Source organism: Volvox carteri, assembly GCF_000143455.1.
Source record: "Volvox carteri f. nagariensis unplaced genomic scaffold VOLCAscaffold_15, whole genome shotgun sequence".
Classification (NCBI taxonomy): Eukaryota; Viridiplantae; Chlorophyta; class Chlorophyceae; order Chlamydomonadales; family Volvocaceae; genus Volvox; species Volvox carteri.
In genome coordinates, this window is record NW_003307558.1 from 1,210,490 (window position 1) to 1,230,769 (window position 20,280).

Genomic DNA, 20,280 nt, shown 5'->3' on the forward strand with positions numbered 1-20,280 from the left:
AGAGCTTTGTGGTTGAGGCAATTGTTCCTGGAGTTGGGGGTTGACGCTAACTGCGTCAGCATAGCGTGCGATAATAAGGCAGCTATTTCTCTTATCGAGAATCCTGGTTCTTCGGTGCGAACTAAGCACATAGATGTCGCTCACCACTTCGTACGAGAGCGAGTTGAGCGAAGCGAGGTTTGTTTTCGTTATTGTGGTACGGCTGATATGGTCGCCGATTGCATGACGAAACCGTTGAGTCATGCGATGTTTAAGCGATTCCGTTTGGCTATGGGAGTGCGATAGTCGAACAGGCTTGCAGACTGCCCGCGTGGGAGTGTTGAGGAAAATGTTGTCCGGTCAGTCTGTCGCCTGATGCTTGCGTGATACTTGGTTTCTGAATAGAGTGGAGCCATCTTCCGTACTTGTTGATCGACTGTCGAACTCGTGAATAAATAGGAATGAGCTAACGATTATCTTTGGTCTGGTATGCTTCTAGAGTAGTGAGTTGTGGCTGAGCTGAGCCGTTAGTCGCTTTGTAAACGCTCTGGCAATCACTATTGCGTCCAAATCCATTCAGCCCTCAAGATTATCATTTCTACAATTAATCACCATACAGCACCATCCACCATTACCACACTGAACTACGCCATAGGAACTGGAAATCCAAGGCGGTTGATCCTTCCTTCCAGGATCCCTCCTCATCCATTCACCCGAACATCCGCAGAGACAGAGGGTTCAGCGTCCGTAAACATGTACCAGCTGTCTAGCACAACAATGTGGCCATCGTCGAGCTGAAGCCTGAGTTCAGGTAGCTGCCTCCACAACCCCACAGCCCTAGCGTCCATGCTCAGCACCAGGCATGCTGATGCAGTCACATAAATTGTGGTTGTAATGTCACGCCACGGCTCTGAACTGGGAATGAAGTGGCTCACGGCCTTCAGCCTGAAGTTCTGAAGGACGTGCAGGAGAGCACCTGGGGATGCCATGGTGCTTGTGGTCTGGGTACAGTTCTTCTGGACAGGTAATGCAAAGGTCCGGCTAAGCTAGCGATTGCAAGGAAGGACATGAAATCCGCGTTTGGTGCTCTGCCAACTTGGTGTAGGGCTATTAAAGGTGAAGCGGCGCTGCAAAAAACGCTCATCTCACACGAATCCAGAGCGGTGCTACTGCCATCTGGATGCCGTGAAATACCCCGATTACGTGGAGGAGGACGAGTAATATGATGTGTGAAACAGCGGGGTGTATCTTCGCCCGTGGCAGCTACGCTGCGAAACCCTGCCTTCCCCGGTATTTGGGGGCACCCTCATCCAGTCACCCTAGTCAACTTCTCAGTGGAATCGCTCAGGTTCCGCACCCACCACCAGCATCCAACGGAATCTGCCGGGTCGACAGCGGCCCAACTCCGTTCCTGGTCGGCTCGCAGGTTAACTTTATCCCAGGTCACCACCGTCCATCAACTAGGGACGCAATGCCTTCCACCATCGAAAGGAAAATCCCGGGATCTCCCGGGGGCAATGGTCGCGCCTTACCAGAGTAATATGGCGACACTGAGGTTGGTGCTCCAGTTGTGCTCCCGGTTCTCCACCTTTTCACCCCAAAACATCTGGAGCGCACGAATTATGTGTCACGACCGAGTTAGCCTCTATCCGCAGGTGGTTAGGCTAACCGAAGGTAGTTGGACGAATCGCGTCTTGGTTTAGTTGAGACTTAGGGTGCTGCTTGATTAGCGTATAATGTGCTTTCCGTTGTGGTTGGAGGATGTTCAGTTGTTGTTATCTTTCGTTAGTCAGATGAACGCTACGCATCCAGGATAGGGCCTCGTGTGATAAGGCCCGGCGCGGATCAGTCGATCCTTCGCCATAAGTGTGAGTGCGAAGAGGCCAAACATTAGTCGTTTGGCTCTCGAAGCAACTCTTCGTGAGCGTACAGACCAACGAATATTAACGAATATTAACGAATATTAATGATAATATAATCGCAGGTGGGCAGTTAAGCCCGTTTATGTAACAAGCCTGCTCCCCTACCTCGAGACGCGCTTTTGCCAGCAGAGCAGGATTGTCAGAGGATATATACAGCATTTTGTAAGGTCCATCCTTAGTGCTTTACCTCCAGGCTTGACAGGGATCCGTCCCCAGCCCGTCCTCGCCTACTACGATCGCGATCGCGCTCTCCAAGTGAACTAAGCCGGACTTCGCCAGCTGAACCAAGCAGGAGCTTTTAAGGAATGCTCTAATTTTATAACTAATCCCCACAGCCAAACGACCGAGAAGGTCGACGAGTCGTCCTGAAGTAGGCGGCCGTGAGAAGTAAGGGATCGGGCGCCAGTACCCCGAGTTTGTTGTGTAGCTATTGTTGAAAGCGATCCGTCGCTGTATATTCTCCAGGTGGTGTCACCCATCTGTTGAGCTAGGCTTTTCGCGTCCGCGCACTAAGCCAACACTGCTCTCCAGCATTCCGAATACGCTTAACTGTCCATTGAGCGTCCTTATGCAGGCAACGTACCCAACCACAGGCTCTCAGCATTGTGGTACAACCTGCAGCAGCTAACCGTGGCCTCAGGGCCGTACTTGTCGCGTTTTAACTTTCTTTTTCTTTGCCGCAAAGCTGCTGCCATCACCCAGCTTGTGAGCTCTAGGCGTGGTTGATTCGGCTGGCAGTGAGTCAGGATCCGTAGCTGAAGCACCTTTCAGTGTGGAGTTTCCGTTCTCCTCCTGGGTGTTGTCTGGCCAGACAACACCATGGTACTCCGCGCGCCCAACGGGCACATTTGTGTGGTTATATTAAGTGTGGAACTAGCTAGTGGTGGCTCTGTTGGCGCATCCGTGTGCCGGGCCCTAGCTGTTGAAGAACTAATAATCTTTGCCATACTCAGCCACCAAGCGCTCCGAGCATTGGTGTGTGTCCCAGGACCATTGTACGTGCACACAGGCTCCGGCCATACAGACTCATCAGTGAGATAGTGTCCCCGGACATCGCTGAATACTGTGCTCTCACTAGAGCCTTGTAAGAGTCTCATTATCTTGTAATTGTAATTTGTAATGTTACAGAGTGGGAGGCTTCTGGGCCGCTTTATCACATTGTCAGTTCTACGATCATTTATCACCTTATAGCACCATCCACCACTACCACACTGTACTTTGCCTTACGAACTGTAAGTCCAAGGCAGCGGATCCAGCCTTCAGGGACCCCTCCTCATCCATTCACCCGAACACCCGAAGAGACGGAGGGTTCGGCAATCGCCACCAATCCAGCGTGCGAATCTGGTCCATCAACTGCGACCTCAACTCCACATTTCCCGACTAATGTGAAGGAGGGGCCGCCCCTCCTTCACTCCTTTTTGCTGCTTCACCTGACCTTTCCTAGGGCGCGCTGGTGCAGTCAAATGCTCGATGGACCCTGCAGGCCGAGCTGAGCGATGGGGATTGACGCAGGCACAACCAGCGCCCCTACAACCACGAACAGATGGGCGCCATGCAGCGCGACGAGAGAGTGACACTATTTTCTGTGTTTGTAGTCACCACCGGGATACGGAGGCCGTTGCCCTGCCGCCGCCTAGGAGAAGGGGCTCGGCGGCAACTCTGTGAATTGAATTTTATCTACGCGCTGTAAGAAGAACACCGACGACCCCGAGGGCTGAAAGCCCTACAGCGGGTTGCTGAGCACTGCCCCAGAACTGAGAGATGGATGGATCACCGGGAGCAGACCAGCAGCCATACAATGACTGTCCATTAAATAATGCTTGCCTTAGTAAAAGTTATCCTTCTTCAGCAACCTCTCCACGCACACATTCACACGCGGACATAAGCCGTAGGGGGTGGATAGGAGAGAAGGGAGGAGCGAGGGGTTTCAGCCCCTCGGCGGAATTGGGCCACCCTGCACCCCTGCAGAGTGGGTTCGTGGAGTACTACACTACCTACGGACTTCCTGGAGGACTTGGGAGTTCGTGATAATGGGTTCCAAATGAATTGCGCATTGATGCACTGGCGCCACCTCCTTCGGACATTAGGGTTTCCTAAGGACACAGCTTTTGTCTTCGGATGCTTTCCGCGATTGTCGTGCCCATTTGCGAGCCGCGCAAGGCATGGCATGGTTGCACCGTGTTTGGGCAGTATGCGGATATCGTGCACGAGTGAACGTAGACTTTTGGGAATGGCGTAGTGGGTTAAGCTGGCCTCGTTTACCATGTACCTTGATGAGAATGCGAGATGCTTTTACTCAATCGCCTTTCAATGCTCCCGTTCCTTACACACTTACAATGCATATCAATATTTACACGTATGGTATGGCCCATGCCTTGATGCCGAAGCACAGTATCGCGTGTGTCCGCATGCTGACTTGGACGAAGCATATTAGGAAGTATCCAGGTTGAAGTTCAGGATGGTCCCTACCAGTTAAGACGCTAAGCCAGCGATACAAAACGGGCTTCTCATGCAAAGCACGCTTGCAAAGGTGCCCTAACGGTTTTGGCGGATACTTTACACAAGCTATTTGTGCACGGGATGATTGATAAGAGTAAGGGTGTAACCCTGAAAACTAATCCTCGAACTTATTACCCGCCGCACTGCGTATATGAGGTGCAAGGAAAGCGTCTGGGACAGTTACAGTACATCCGGTCGCTCCTGGTTAACAAATGTTACGTTTGCCCACCTAGCGCAATAAAATTATACAAGGAGAACGGGTATAGTACCTTTGTGTACCTCATGGTTCACGCGTCGCATTTGGTAATAGGTACAACGTCCTGTACCGGGCGAATCCGTTACGCAATCGAGATGCAAGGGAGATTAGGAGATAAAAGGCATCAATTGATCGTTGCCAATACAGTCTTCCCTGCGGTCTGGTAGCCATTACAGTATAGTCTGCACTCAGTCCCGAAGGTGTTTCAACCGAACTTTCCGCAATCATGACGGCTATCTTCCCTTCCCGCACCCTGGCTCTGAGCCGCCCCTGCAAGACTGCCCGCACGATGTCCCGGGCAACTGTGAAGGTGCGTTTCCGGCTGGTCTGGGCGGGTTGTGTGCTGATGGGGTCACCGTCATCATTGTCGCTGTCGCCGAATACCTTAGATGCCCCTTGCGAATTTCCTGCTGAAACTATTCGCGTCCATTCTGGCTCAACGCAATCCTTCTGTTTAACAGCGCATAGTGTATGCCTGCTAGATATCAACTGCTGGTCACATTGGATTTACATACCTGCCCCAACCTGGTACACTTCTTGCAGGTCAAGGCATACCAGGTGACGCTTAGGATGCCATCAGGAAAGACCCGCACGCTTGAGGTTGCGCCGGATGAGGCCATTTTCGATGCCATTGATCGGACTGACCTGGACCTGCCATACCTGTGCCGCAGCGGTGAGTTCGATTGTTACTTTTACTTTGCTTGTGGCAAGAATTGGATATTACTATTGGTTTATAGCTTTTTGAGAGCTTGTCATCAGCGGCCTCAGGGCTCCATTCGTTGACTCGCTACATTCGGTGGCCCGGTTGCCTTTACAACAGGCACCTGCGGAACCTGCGCTGGTCGCGTGCAATCCGGTCATGTGGAGCAAATTTCCCAGCACATTCTGGATGATGACCAGGTCAAGGCGGGCTTTGTGCTGCTGTGCTCGTCGTACCCGCGTTCGGACTGCACCATCCTGACCAACCAGGAGGAGCGACTCCACACTACCGAGTACGGCAAGCACTAAATACTCCTCCGAGTTGCAGTCTTTTTTTATTCATGGCAGGCCAACATTTTTACCTTGGAGTGTAGATGGATATTTAGGTTGACGGCTTGCGATTGACGTAAGCTAATATCCCCGTGGCGGCAGGATCTTAGGAACCATGAAATGCGCTCGGTTGATGACTTGGTTTTCAAAGCCATCCTAGCCATTCCCCTAACCATGACCAGGGCTGATATACCTTGCGTCGGTAGTAACGTTTGCGAGTTGGGAGTTATTTTTGGCATATGAATTGATGCCATGACGCGGGCGCATGTACGGCGGGGAGTGTCCATTTCCCACATGCAGGTTTGTGGGCTCAGTAGCAATAATCTAGCTAAAGTATACATAACTGGAACTGAGCTGGTTGTGCGCCGGGGTGGATACTTTCCAGCGCATTGGCGGCACCGGCACTGCATTTGGGGCTTGCGGATTTGGCTATGCAACGCTGAGTGTCGTGGCTACAACGTTTTGGCGCTAAATTGAGTAAGTATTTTTTACCAAATACTATCAAGACTATTCATTGATGATCAGGAAAAGTGTAATGTGGGTTTGCAACCGAAACCCTCAACCGTGTACGCTAAGCGTATCTCCGTTATCCAAGTCATCGCAACATGGTTCGCACTGCGCGAGCAATTTATTATCCGAAAATTGAAAGCCAATTGTACCCTCCGTATCCCTGCTTGCGTGAGCTCTGGTGCTGCGCCACCTAACTCTGGGCACCGTGGGAACGGGATTGATGTTGTGCATTTTGCACTTGCTGTACTACATTACCTATCCCTAGCCGCTGAAGTCTCTCCGACCAGATACAGTTGAATAAATCGATACAACTGCAAGTTCTAGTCACTGCCACAGTCAGTCACAGAACCCGTAGTTCCCTCGTCAGCTCGTAAGTTGGGCATTTCTGCTAAGACATGTCAGCTAAAGCCATATAAACCCAAGTTAGGTGGAGATGCTAACGTTAGTGTGGCAATCCTCAACCGCGACAGCAACTGCTGCCCACAACAATGAAAGCGGGCACGAGAAGCTCATGCCAAAAGTTGCCAAACTAATAATCACGCAACCATCACGTCTCGTTTGCAATGCATATGCATACGACGCCGAACTAGTTGTCCCAAACCAGTCCACAGAATAGCCAGAACCACGTGCCCGCCAAGTCCAAACGTCCGCCTGCCCTCTGAAACCTCCTAACGCGATAGATACATCAGCGCCCCCCTGCCTCACCCTGCAGGTCCCTTTGACCCCACTCACAGCATACAGCACACTGCAAGTGAGGCTGTGCTGTAGGGCTCCCGCTCCTCGTTTCACACGCTAGGATACCTCACACTGCTTGCTCTCAAGGGGCGCGACGGGAGCCAACATTACCTCTCTGTCTCGCCGCGGTTAGGTCCATCACCACGTGCAATCAATTCCACTCCCATTCCCGCCAAAGGTATCACAAACACACTCGTCGGGAACCACATTGGGTGTCAGCCTGTCACGTGACTCGATAGGGGCACACAGCGCCTTCCTCATGAGAGGTGTGCCTCCCAGCGCTCCTCAGGGCCGTACACCCAGATAGAAAGCGTACGGGAACTGGAACAGCGCCAGCCCGAGCAACAGATAGTTTACGAGTGTCAGGTCTCGTCCTGCGAGTTGAGGGAATGGATGCGGCATACATACACACATACATACACACATACGCACACACCAGCAGGAATACTTAATAAGATACTGATGGGGGCACTGTTTGGTGCAGGGGCCCACTTGTGCGCATGCGAAGAGCACCTAACATGGTGACTTCATGGACCGGAGGGTTCCCTGTGATACACGGGTACTGAACACCATTTGCCAGCGCTCTTTGGACGTCTGGTCCACACCAAGCCCTCCTCTCCTTCGTCCATGCCGTCCTCCACCTGCTCTGCTCCACATCTACCTGCTACTTTCCCTCTCCCTGCTGCACCATCATCCCCACTTTCCCTTGTACTGAACACCTCATCCCACACAGCCCCAACCAAGACCCACGTCGCCGCCCCCTCACCGTATCCTCGGGTCTCCTGAAAGATGACCCGCTTCATGGTCCGCACCAGGAAGATGGCCATGCATAAGCTGCCGTACGCCCACGCCCCCCAGTAGGCCCACCGGCCGCCCAGCTGGCCCACCGCAATGGACAGACACACCGGCACGAACGAGTAGCCCGTATACGCCGCCAGCTCCACCCAGGGCACGGAGGCGGGCAGGGCCATGGCCCTCAGCACTGCCTTGGCCAGCAGCAGGTGCATCAGCCACGCTACACTAGCGCTCCAAGCCTGGGAGGGCAAGGGGCACGGCACGGGGTGAAGCAAGAAGGTCGCGGCCAGGCACAGCTGGCTGAGGTGTCAGCCCATCTGCGGGGTAAGGCTGGTAAGCTCAAGAGGTGAACAAAGACTGCAGCGAAAATCTGTTGATAACCTGGAGGGTGTCCGTTTCTTCCGGGATCAAGGCGAGGCACCACAGCGGCGCTATGATGTCATTCGCCCTGCAGCTGCCCCGGGCTCACCAGTGGGTACACGTTGTCAGGCTTGAACTTCCCTCGCGTCGCCTGCACTCCGCAGCACATCAGAGTGTAAGTCCACAGCCCCATCAACGGGATGTACAGGTCCGGGCAGTTGGTGTCCTCGCGAGGGGGCTTGAAGGCTGATCCGCCTTGCATCTGTTGGGGTTCCGTGCAGCGCAGTGCAGTGCAATTGGGCCAGGGGCGGGGGCGGGAAGGGCTAGGAACCCACGGACCGGAGGGAACATCGACGTGGTGGATGAACACACATTGGAGAAGTTGCGTCCATAAAAGGAAAAGGGCTGCGCCCATACACCCGGAGCTCCAAAAACCCCTAGGAACAGGAGGAACCACGACTTGACTAATTATATGTTGAGCTCATGCCACGTACGTAGGCGAAGTCGCGGTACTCGTGTCCAGGTGACATCATGTGCACAGAAGTTTTCCTTCATTTGCGAGTACGATGCACGATGTACGCGCCGAAGCGGCCAGTTCTAAGCAGGCGAACATACGAAAGACGACTCTATACACACCCTACCCGGTCCGCACCCTCTGTACGTCAAACGCTATCCACCTGCTCTGGCTGGCGTGTGTAGGTCCAGCGGCGTAGGTAGGGCGCGATGAGCATCAGCAGCTTTGAAAGTACTGGCGGGCGCAGAGGGACACATAACCACAGGACCCAGCGCAGGTCAATCAAGAAGCAAGCGCATCCAAGTGATCGGGCCCAAGCCAGGATCACGGCAAAAGAGCAGCACACGCAAGCACAGATGCTGCAACGTAATGAGTCCTAGCACTACGGAAGCAAGTGGTGCAATGCAGGCGCGGGTTGCATGGGGCCAAGCTCATAGCTAGGCAGGTAGCAGACGGAATGCAGCTTGGGAGACAGACGCGAGGGGACGAGATGGGCTGATGGAGACTCGGAATTGTGTAATCGGATCTTTCGCACGCTAACGTCCGTTCGTTCGTATCCAATCTAGGATATGAGCACGTCAGCGATAAACGGGGGCAAGCGTGAGACACGACCAACCATTTGGGTCACAGTTGGCATCGCTGCCGCCTCAGGCAAAAGCCAATTACGTTGTCACTTTGCTATACCCAGGATTGGGCCCCTTCTTAACGCAGTTTGAAAAGCTGTTATTTAAGAGGAGACCACCAAGCGGACACTCGCGCGATGTCACGTCCCTCAGCCAAACGACGGTGGCCCTGTCTCTCACCGTACTGCTTGCTGATTGCAAAATGGAAGTGGAGCGCTCCCCCTGTGAAGTACCCCACCCGCTGCTGCATGCGCTCCACATACTGCTGGCCCCAGCTCTGACCTCCGCCGAAGATGTTCCCTGAGGGACGGACATCGCTGAGGGGTGTTATCGAATGTAATAAAAGAACGAAAGGGCCCCAAGGCGACTAAATCAAGATCAAGATGTTCCCTCCCCTATGGACATGTGTCTTGTCCGGCAAAATGCACATCGGGAGACGGTCGTCACGTACACATAGGAAAGGGGATGACGAAGGCTTCGTGCCGCAAGCCCAGTCAACTAGCCCAAACCTCAACCTATGAGAAGTGGGTGCCGGTCTGTCGTGCTTACAACCCGCCGTCCGAGGGGTCATTGAAAACTGCAGCGCCCCGAACTGCTGCCCACCCGGACCTAAACGGAGCAGACTGCGGTCTCCGGTCAGATCCTCTAGCCCTCGCCGTACACTGCGCAGGGCGCTCAATGGATCACATGCCGACACCCTATGCCCAAATGCAGTTCACCCCTTTCCCCACCTGCAGCCATGAGCCCCAGCGGGTTGAGCGGCATGCCTAAGCCCGGGTAGTAACCAGATGCAGGCGCCGGGCCCCACATCGGATCCGGGTTGAAGCTTTGCTGCATTGGGACAGGCCCAAGGGGGTGATCAGGACAGGCAAGACGCGCCTCGTGTTAATGCACGCGCCGAGACTCAACGCAGCATGGGCGGGGTCTAGCAACGGTTGGTGGTCATCATGAGCCGCCATCGTGCCCCGCTGTCGTTCCCAATTAGGATACGCACGTGATTGTAGTGCTCCGACATTGGGCATCACAATGGCTTTGCAATATCAGCTACCAGTGACAGATAAGACGTGATGCATTTAGCAAACCTACCGGTGGGGGTATGAATGGCGCGGGGTGGGGCTGCTGTTGCGCTTGCTGATAGGCTCCTGGGTTATAGGGCTGGGCATATGGCTGTTGCGGGGGGATAACGGTGGTGCTGTGGGTTGGACCAGAGGCGACAAAGGGGATGGGGCCCGGTGGCTGAGGACCAGGTGGGGGTGGACCAGGAGGTAACCCGTAGACGTGCGGCGCCGGAAGCTGTCCACTCCTGGGTGCTGGCGGCATCATGTTCGCCGCTCCTGGAACCGGAAGCTGTCCACTTTGGGGTGCTGGAGGCATCATGTTAGCTGCTCCTGGAGCTGCTTGCAGATGCGAACCCGGAAGCGGAGCAGGGGGATGTTGATAATGCTGTTCCCCTGATCCAGGCTGACCGGGTGGATACATTTCACCAAAGAACAACTTTTCTACGCAACACCTATGTCAGTGCGTCAAGGTCTTCCGCTCCCCAGCAAAGTTGTGCAAGATCAATTTAAACGTATAGGTAGCAGACGACCCGGTTACGGGTGTGCATAACCCCAACAAGAGGTATACATTCTTTCTATGTCATGCTGTGGAAAATGCATTGGTTAATGTGTTCTGTCAGCCGTACTGAATGTCGTTGCATGGTTGCAACATCTCTACTTAAAGGTGACACCGGCTGTCTTGAACCTTAACCAACCAATCCTTTCTACACCGCACATCTTTAATATCTCGACTTTGGTGCCGAATATGTCGCTGCTGCGGTTTGCCACTGGGGTCAAGGCTCGTTTAGCTCCCATGAGTGGCTCAATTCTTCACCGCTTCCAGGTCTGCGTCTAGTGCTGTAAACCAAAACCAAAAATTTCCTACGGCACGTCGTATCAGGACGCGCGTGAAATTAATCGTGCGTCCGTTCCGATGCCTTGTGACTGCCTGTTTTCTTTTTTGTAGGGGTTTTGGGTAACAGGTAGTGCAAAACGTTATGGTGTCCAGGCAGTCAGGTGCGCCTCCACTCTCGTAGCACTCCAAGGTCGACTGTACGTTGAAAAATGTCGAAGGCCAGGAGCCACGGATGAAGCAGCTTTCCAGCTGATCAACCTGTGCCTTACCGATCTCGTGACTCTCATCTTGTCTTTAACCTGGCCGGGCTTTTGCTCTTCTGTAGGCCTGCAGCTTCGCTGTCTACTGCGCTAGGGGGCAGCGACTCGGGAGGTGCTATTGGGGGCGGCCGAAATGGCAGTGGTGGCGGTAAGTAACAAGCACGAATATTCTCCTGCTTTGAGAAGCCATAGGAGCTTCGCTTTAAGAGGCTGACCGGCTGAGTCAGCCGTTCGTTGTGTACGAGCACGTGTTGCCTAATGCTTGCAGGCCGCCCAGGACCTGAGCCCTGGCGCGACGACAGGAGTGGCGGCGCGAGCTGGGGTCGCGCGGTGGCTCTAGCCCTCGCAGGGTGTGTGCTGCTTTGCGGTGAGGGCGCTGCCTGGGCGGCGAGGAAGAAGCCAACCGAGCCGGCGGCCCCGCCAGCCAGTGCACCGCCCGAGGAACTCACAGTGGAAAAAGTATGACGAGCGACGCGGCATTCTGCCTCGAGCCGTTCAAGGCAAAGGGTGGTCGTAGAAGTCCTATGACCACCTGCGAGTCCCTTGGGCGTTGTTCGCACGAATTCCTTGTCACCTTGTTATTGTTACCGGGGATTTCACCTATGCAAAGATGCGTGTTCCAGACTCTTGCGCCGCTGCCTCATTTGCTCATGGGTTCCCGCTCGATGCAGGTCACTGAGATACTGGTGAAGCTGGCGGGCCCTATCCTGACCAACTTGGGCTTCAGTGGCTGTGTGGGCGCTGCCGCGGGCTATGCGCTCAAGGTGCGCATGTCGTCATGTCTATCCGTGTGGCGCGGTGGTGTGTTTTGGCCATATTGGCAACATACTCAAGATTTCGGGCCGGTGTCGGGTCGAACCAACTCGAACTGACCCAAAACGGGCAACAGCATAATGGGCTTGTCGCCAATGTATCGTCGTCTATGCTTGTGGTTAAAACTCTAGGCGAGCACATGTCAGAGCTGCCGGCCAGCTGTGGTCCGTTTTGTCTGATAGAACTGCGACGGTGCTGCTATAAGCCGCACGATGCACCCGCACCGCAGCCTCCTTTGCTCGCGCTGCTCGTTGCTCCGAGCTCGCATCCGAGCGCTCACTGCCTGATGATGCGCCTCCGGCACGCGGCCTGTTCCGGCTTTGTCGCTGACTGCCTGAGAGTCACCCACAACGTTTATTCACCATGATGCTTGCAGAAAGTTGGCCAGGTTGTGGCGCTATGTGTGGGCGTGGCATTCCTGTTCATTCAAGGCCTAGCCTACACGGGTTTCATCACCGTCAACTGGACTAACGTACACAGTGCTGTGACGAACGCGTTGGATGTGAATAAGGACGGGTGCGTTTGAAGCCTTCATGGGGCTGCGGGATGGTTAGGGAAGTCGGTTTTCAAGGGGGAGGGGTGGCCAGGCGGTTGGCAAGTAACCAAGTCGGGAACGGTGCTTATCATGGCGCAGTTGCAGAGGTCAATGGAGGAGTGGTGGACGGGGTCCTCAGTGTGCATACCTTCAGGGCACTTGGCACGGATGGCGGATACCTCGTGCACCTATGGGAAGCTGCTGTAGGTTCGCCCTCCTTTTGTTTACCTTCTCCCTATGGACAGCGATGGTTTTCCATGTGAAGGTGAATAGCCTTGCATGTATTGTATGCTTCCAACCCCGCAGGAAGGTGGACGCGGATGATTTCAAGCCACTCGTTAGCAAAGGCCTTGGAGCGCTGTCGCAAGGTGTACCCAGCGTTGGCGGCTTCTTAGCTGGCTTCCTAATGGCGCTCCGTAGCTTTTGAGTTTCTAATTGTAGAGGGTATAAAGTTCTTTCTGCACCAAGGCGAAAGCAGCGTTTCGTGGGGAAGCCCGTGGTGTGGGCAGCTGGGATACCCACCCTGCTGCATGTACATTACAGTTACGTTTGAGTTTGTGATCTGAGGGGAGCGTGTAGATTTATTCTATACTTTAAGCGTACTACGTGCGAAGGAGGTGTTTGGAGAAACATAAATTTATCATCGCGTACGGACGGTGCAAAGGTGTGGCGCGCGAGACATGTTTTCCAAGCCATGTTAAGGAGTTCAACATATGTATAGAGTAACTTTATATTCTTTTCCACAAGCTTGGTACATTGATTAAAGCAAGCTGGGACGAAGTTCTTGACGTGAGCATTTCATGCATAGAAACTATGAACGTGTTTTGTAACTAAATTCGGCGTCGTAGCTTTTAGATTGTGCCATCCTCACTTATGCCTAACGTGGAGGTGCGAAGGAGTTGATTGGTACCTACCTTGCAAAAGCGGCTACTGAGGCGTGGCCCATTTCCACACCGCATAGGAGGAGTTTAGTAAACTAAATGAAGAAATTACACGCTTCCTGACTGAGGAGGGTGGCGTGGACAGTGGCGATGAAGACATCGAAACTTCTACGGCACCACGAGCTCGGCAAGTCTTTCGCAAATTGAGAAAAAGACTGATTGGACTGCTAGGTGGAAGATGGAAAACCCGTTCTTCTGTTCCTGCAATCATAGCCACTTTGTTAGCCAAATCCATTACAAAACCATTCCCTGAATTTGCACAGGCCGGGCTCAATTACGCCCCTCGGTGTGCGGGTCGACCGGGGGGCAGGATTGCTGGGGGCAAATGGCTTTAATGCCACGATAGGCGAGATGGACTCAGTTCTCAGCAACATCCGCGCGTGGAAGCAGAAGCACGAACGTGAAATGGTAGGTCCCAAGCTCCGTCTCTTACTCCAGAATCGCTACCCAAGACGCTGATAACCTTTTATCATTACCGTGCTGTCGCGGCGATACCTCTAAACGTCCTCTGAAGTTGGAGCTCCGGCAGCGAAATGAGCAGGCCCTGGCCCAGGCGGCGGAAGCTGCCACCATGCCATTGCAACGGGAACCGGAGGAGCCTCATTCCAACACCCAGGTAGGCATGGGGGTTTTCAGGGGCTGGGTGCGGTACCGTCCGGGGTTCCGGGCAGTCCCCGACAGGGTCTAGGAAACGCAGCTGTATCAAACGCCGCACGCCATCCCAACTGCTATGGTTTGCGCATAAGCATGTTGGGCACACGCGTACAGCGCTAGCTCACCCATAGCGCTATGAGCGCACCCTGCCTTCCACTGCCCTTTACCGACGTCGCTTCTCACCCCATGCTGACCACGGATGCACGGATCTCCACCCTTGCATCTGCGGGCGTTCGCCTCCTGGCTCGCCTGCCCCCTTGCCAACCGGACAGCAGACCGCTGCGGCCGTCAGTGCCAGCGGCACAGCCTCCTCCGCAATAGGGACCCCGGGGGACCTAGCGCTAGCGGCGCTAATGCCGCCGGGAAAGCTCCCTGCGGAGGTAGGGCAGGAACACCAGCAGCAGCGGCGGCAGGCAGTGGACGTGGTGCCGGCGTCGCAACTGCAGCTGGGGGAGGAGGAGGACGAGGACCTGGCGGCGCTGCTGAGAGAGCGGCAGGAACGGCGAGATCGCATCTTATCGGGCTCGGCAGCGGCCAGGCTGCGTCTGGCAGCTTCCGGCCAAGCGCAATCCCAATTGGATGGCAAAGTCCATCGGCCTATTACTGACGCAGAGCCGCAGTCAAGCAGCCCTTGTAGAGCCAGCAGCGGTAGCGGTAGCTCACGGCCCTTGTCCGCATTTGGCCAACCTCCTCTGGAGTCGGTGCTGCAAGGTGTGCGTGTGGTATCGAAGTCCTCGGTTTGTTGAGGGTGTGAAATGTTCCAGGGTAGGGTAGCTTCTTGCCGCAGCCACTACACCGTGAATGCCAGTGCTGACGCACGCGGCTAAATGTATTTGCGCCCAGCGGGGCGAGGAGAGGTTGTCACTGGCAGGGGCAGCCTTGGGTAGTTTAGGGGTAGGGATTGGTGCTCGCCCCCGGTTTCTCAGCTCAAATCTTTGGGTCATGTTCCGTGTTCGGACCGGACCTCTGCCGGTGATCCTTGGTGTGCTCTGATCGTTTACAGCCAGTCCCATTCCCCTCGCCTATCCCTGGAACGGCAAAGCCAAAACTTGGCAATCTCATCCACTCGCATTGCGCGTTTCCTTGTTCACTGCCCCGCAGCTCCTCTGGCGATACCGGCTCTGCCCCAGCATCTGCTCGGGCCCGCACCCGTGGAGCGACCTACCACAGCCGCCCGCAGGTGAGGAGATAGGAGTACGATAGGGTTGGCTACCGCGGCACCCGTTGGTTCTGATGGTGACAGGAATGGCGGCGACTTACGGGAATAGTCATGGATGGATGGAAGGGGCAGAAAAGCAGGTTCGGTGTGCACGCAGTATTAACGATTAGGGACAAGTTTTTCCGGGCGAGTTGGGTTGGCAATTATGAGTGGCCGACAACGCAACGGCGCGAAGCCCTCCACCACCGTCTCTGCGACCGACCGTAGGAAAGCGGAGGAAGGTGCACAAGCTGTGCTCCTCCGCGGGCAGCAGATGTTGGCGGAGCTGGAGGCCGAGCTTCGGGAGCTGGGGTCCAGCGGAGGTGGTGGCGGAGGCGGAGACTCGCGCGACAGCGGCACTGATAGCGACGGCCGGCGCGGCAGAGACGGCGGAGGCAGAGACGGCGGAGGCAGGTCCTGGACCGGCACCTCGGGGGCAGCGGCGCAGGTTTCCATTTGGGAATCGGGCAGGCCACGCAGCGGCGGGGCGCGGGGCGGTTTAGGTAACGGCACGCTGGCCGGAAGCGGCGGAAGTGACGATTACGGCGACGAGCAGGCGACGGGTGGCGGCGGTACCAGCGAATCTGCGCACGTGGAGTCCCTGATGGACTGGTCCACTCAGCTGCAAGGCGTGCTCGCCAAAATGGACGCCCTACAGACCGGCTACCAAGCGGCCGTCGCCGCCGCGGCAGCGGGTCGCCCGGGAAGCGGCGGTACAGGAGCTGGAGCTGCTGGCAGCAGTCCGGGCAGCGGCGGGACTCGCACTGCTGCATCGGCCGCAAGGTTGGGCAGCCCGTCGCTGGCGTTGCGTCCAGGCAGCGCGGGCCGCCGCTTGGAACCCCTGACTCGGGCGCCCGGCCTGCCGGCGGGAGGTGCGACTGGGCAGGGACGTGCACCCGGGATCGCACCAGTGTCGGTCGCGACAGGCCTAGGGACGGGTGCAACGAAGGCCGCAATAGGGCCTGAAGGCTGTGGTGAGGACAGAGGGCCTCAGAGTCGTGCCGCAGGGGTGCTTGGTTTGGCTGACGGTGGTGACGACGCGCGGGGGGCCTCTGCACAGCAGGGCACTGGCGCCGGCAGCAGTAACACCAGCGAGGAAGGGGACGCTGAGGTTCCCGCAGTTCCTGGAGCGGTGGCCTGCGCGGGGCACCGCATCAGGCAACTACGAGAGCTGCAAAGGCACGGTGCCGGTGGTGTTAGCGTCGGTAGCATCGGCGCCGCGGGCGCACGTGAGCGCGTGAGCGCTCGCGGCACAGGGGAGGGAGGGCAAGGCGTTTAAGGGGTTGTTCGACAGATGCGTAGGCGACGTTTTTGAGTTGGCTGAGAAGGACGCCAATTGCTAGAAGGGACGTCGATATTATGTCTGTCGTTGTACTGCGACATGCCCTAATTCTGGAACGGCTTGTTGATTGCCAACAGTCTTTCCGCTTAGCTGCCGCCGGTGTTGCGGCGTACTAGGAAGTGACAGGAAGTCCTAAGAACTCTGGCAAGCTTGCAACGACGGTGAGGACTTCATGCGGTATCCCAGCGTAGATCTCCTTTTCACGGCATGCCAGCATGCACACAAGTCAGCAGCGAAATCGGTTTTTCTGCCGAACACCTCTGGAAGCTGCGTCAAACCGATGCAAGCAATTTTACCTTGGTTTTCACCAGCGCCTCGCCTCTTCATCCGCTGGTGGCCTCTGACTTCGTCGCCAAATTTGTTACACAAAAATATTCCACGCAAAAAGGCAAATTCTGACGTCATGTCCGTCCAGTCAATACGTCTCTGCCAGCAGGTCTCTGCACACTGTAAACTTTGCAAGGGCTACGTCTGCAAAAGAATTCTCGCAACTGACAATGCCGTCTCCAACACGGACATAGCCCATGTGCATCCCTACCTGATATGACATGCAAAACATGATGTTTAAACATTGTGGTACGCCACCCGATGTTGCATTACGTACGGCTAAAGCCAGTCCTTGCCCCCTCCGCCTTTGCGAGTAGCTAGATGGCCGAACGGCACCCGCGGATAGGTACGCCAGAAACTGCCAAACAGGTCCCGTACTGGCGCCCACGTGAGCCCACAACCTTTTCCCCGCAAGTTATCAGAATCGCCGACATCTCGTCTCCTGGACCCCCTCTCTGCACCGAATCCTGACGCAACGAGCGATACCTGCAACGCGCCGTGGCCCCCATCCGCACCTGCCATGCAACAGTAGTAATGTCGCAGAGCAGCCACGGCGGCAGAGCCCCAGTGCATTGCATAAAAAGCTCCATTCCACTACCAGCAACACCCCGAAGGCGAGCACGAAGTTGGCAATAACTTGCGCCTGACGATCCTCCCTCGGTTACCAGGCTTCTTAACACAAACACATGGTTATTTCGGGACAAGCGAAGGCATCTTAACCAGCCTCAGTAATACACACGCACGCAACTAAAAACGAAATGGGGTGGTACCCCTTCGGAAATACGGTAAGCAGTACTTTGCTTCTAGAATCCAACACGCTGAAATGTGTTTCACCACAGAGTTTATGGTGTTCGGGGCTTGCTTCAGAGCTGTGGAACGAATGCCGCATGGATATCTACTTCCGTTTCCTCCTCATGGAGCAGACAATGCCTGTCCAAGAGACCAACCGAATTCATCTTGTTGCCCGTTCATGTGGTAACGTCGAAAATGACACTAGTAAAAAGCCGTCAAAAAGTTCGGAGTCATAATGGCATCGCCACGGCGGCTCGAGCGCCCCTGCGGCACCAGCCAAAACCCCCAGCGAACACACAAACGAGGCATGCATCACCGTGGACAGAAAAGTGAAAACATGTGCATTATTCGCAAAGCGATTTACGCGCACAAGGGTACATACAGGCTTTCGAGACTTCCCGCGGCGCAGGTCCTTTACTTTTTAGTCAGCTCCATATCAGTTCATCGTTCATCATCGTTCATCATAAGCAGTAGTCCGATGTGCACGTGCTGCGCATATGCTATTAGAAAAAGCAAACATGGTGAATGTTATCGAGCTCGATCCGTCTGTGGGCATATGCTTCATGCGATGCCGCTGGCGGCTTACGAGGTAACCTGTCCACACTCTCGTGCGCATCGACGTGCCAACCGGCAGCTACGCCCATCAAGATGTACAACAGTGTCCTTGCACATGGAAAAGCACTCGACTATACTGAAAAGCCGAGCCAGGGAAAGGCACGTGTAATTTTTATGAGGCGCAAAATGCCTACAATCTAAATCGCCTTGCCAGTATCCAGACCAGCATTCCTTAAGGGATTTAACTTTTAACGCGACAATGCAACCATCCGGGCTTTTGCCATGTCCTTCCTATCCTCCATGCGATGCTCGTGCCGCAGCCAACCGCAACGTTATCAACTTCCGCTAAGCAATGCTCGGCCCAACAACGCGGCAAGGCCAACGCGCAGATTCTCTACCCGACGCAGTCGAAAGCCAAGCAAATCAGTTCTGCAACAGTCTTGAGGGCCGCGGCCGTGTGCCTCAATGGGTCAACCCGACGCAGGCAAAGGAGAGTCCTTCTAGCGCTGGAGCTCTCCGCTGCAACCAACTCCTCCACCTTCAAGGACGTTACGGACCCGCACAACCCTTGGAGCGGCGGCGGCACGAACAATCGATGGGAGGTAGGCATGGATGACTGATATGGTGGGTGCGTGTAGTTAAGGGGGAAGCAACATGCTCAAAAAGTCGTCGCACATAACGAATGATGGAAAGGTGCATTAATAGGAGGATGTAATATTGCGTCTGCGAGTGGGTTGGTAAATATGCAGGTAGTGAAAACACATAGTCATTGATCTAAACCGGGCCAGACACATATGCATCGTTCCCGATATCTATAGACCTTGCCCCGTACACGCTCGAGGTTTGGCAGCCCAACCCCTAACCTTCATCAGGCAGCTGGCTGCACGGACGCTCCGCAGGCCCGCTTACCCGTTATGAAAACCTTCTACCATGCCTGCCCGTTGAAATGTCCATCCCACCGCCCGTACATCCGCCCGTTCATTCGTCCGTACATCCGTCCGGCACTATTGGTGCTTAGTTTTGTGGACTACACCTTGCTTGTAAAGGAAGTGGCTACTTGAGTTTATTAAATCGAGAGACTTCTTTACCCGCAAGAATGCGGCTGGGAACCCTCGTCCAATGGCAATCTAATCTCCACCCCTGGCTGCCGTACAGGCATGGTGTTAAATGGTGCAACCTTACCGGTGCCGCCCTGCCCCGGGCCCCCGTGCTGCGGATGCAGGTTCCTCCGCGAGCTGAAACCTTTCGCCGCCTCACACGCAGCCGCCAACCCCACAACGCATAACAAACAAAACAAAACAATAACATTTCCACAACGCGCGCATGTCATTTGCCATATGGTTAGTGGTAAAGTTCCATTAGTTGAACACACGCGCTGCAGCTGTACACCTGGACCGTCCCCTGGGCGGTGAACCGCTGCGGCCCAAACCGATGCACGCTGTACCGGAAATCCTTCCGTTGAGGAAAAAGGAAAGAGGGCGATGCCAATCTGTGGAACGCGCTTTCGCCCGCTGCCAACTTGGCAGATGCAGCCTTCCGGAAAGCAGCAGCTGGTGGCCGTCCGCTGAGACCCTCCTGCCGCCGCCCGCTGCTGCCACTCGCAGCGTCATGCACAACTCCCATCACTTTACAAGTGCCGCACAGCAGCATCTGGAAGCCCATGAAATTTAGAGGGCCAAATAGGCATGCGGTTGCTGCTCCTGCTGCTGTTATGCAAGTCCCCACCGCCGTAGCTGCTGCCAATAAAC

The 20,280-nt window shown here is 55.2% G+C and overlaps 4 protein-coding genes across 4 annotated transcripts; 3 read left to right on the top strand and 1 right to left on the bottom strand.

The window, feature by feature from the left end:
• Positions 1-4,882: 4,882 nt before the first annotated feature.
• Positions 4,883-5,664, top strand: VOLCADRAFT_90108 (uncharacterized protein; the record flags this gene model as incomplete). Its single annotated transcript, XM_002949604.1, has 3 exons — positions 4,883-4,966; positions 5,200-5,329; positions 5,477-5,664. 3 exons carry the CDS (start codon positions 4,883-4,885, stop codon positions 5,662-5,664), a joined length of 402 nt encoding a protein of 133 aa, XP_002949650.1.
• Positions 5,665-6,990: 1,326 nt separating this feature from the next.
• Positions 6,991-10,596, bottom strand: VOLCADRAFT_104419 (uncharacterized protein; the record flags this gene model as incomplete). Its single annotated transcript, XM_002949712.1, has 7 exons — positions 6,991-7,304; positions 7,697-7,964; positions 8,195-8,347; positions 8,763-8,833; positions 9,403-9,522; positions 9,954-10,053; positions 10,309-10,596. The coding sequence occupies 7 exons, from the start codon at positions 10,594-10,596 to the stop codon at positions 7,216-7,218; spliced, it is 1,089 nt and encodes a 362-aa protein (XP_002949758.1). The 3' UTR covers positions 6,991-7,215.
• A 912-nt stretch (positions 10,597-11,508) lies between these two features.
• VOLCADRAFT_104420 (uncharacterized protein) lies at positions 11,509-13,568 on the top strand (the record flags this gene model as incomplete). The annotated part of the gene is made up of 4 exons (XM_002949605.1): positions 11,509-11,523; positions 12,047-12,139; positions 12,565-12,704; positions 13,030-13,568. 4 exons carry the CDS (start codon positions 11,509-11,511, stop codon positions 13,148-13,150), a joined length of 369 nt encoding a protein of 122 aa, XP_002949651.1. The 3' UTR covers positions 13,151-13,568.
• Positions 13,569-13,596: 28 nt separating this feature from the next.
• On the top strand, positions 13,597-19,152 carry VOLCADRAFT_104421 (uncharacterized protein; the record flags this gene model as incomplete). The annotated part of the gene is made up of 6 exons (XM_002949606.1): positions 13,597-13,611; positions 14,179-14,280; positions 14,591-15,029; positions 15,420-15,498; positions 15,745-16,753; positions 18,853-19,152. 6 exons carry the CDS (start codon positions 13,597-13,599, stop codon positions 19,150-19,152), a joined length of 1,944 nt encoding a protein of 647 aa, XP_002949652.1.
• Positions 19,153-20,280: the final 1,128 nt, after the last annotated feature.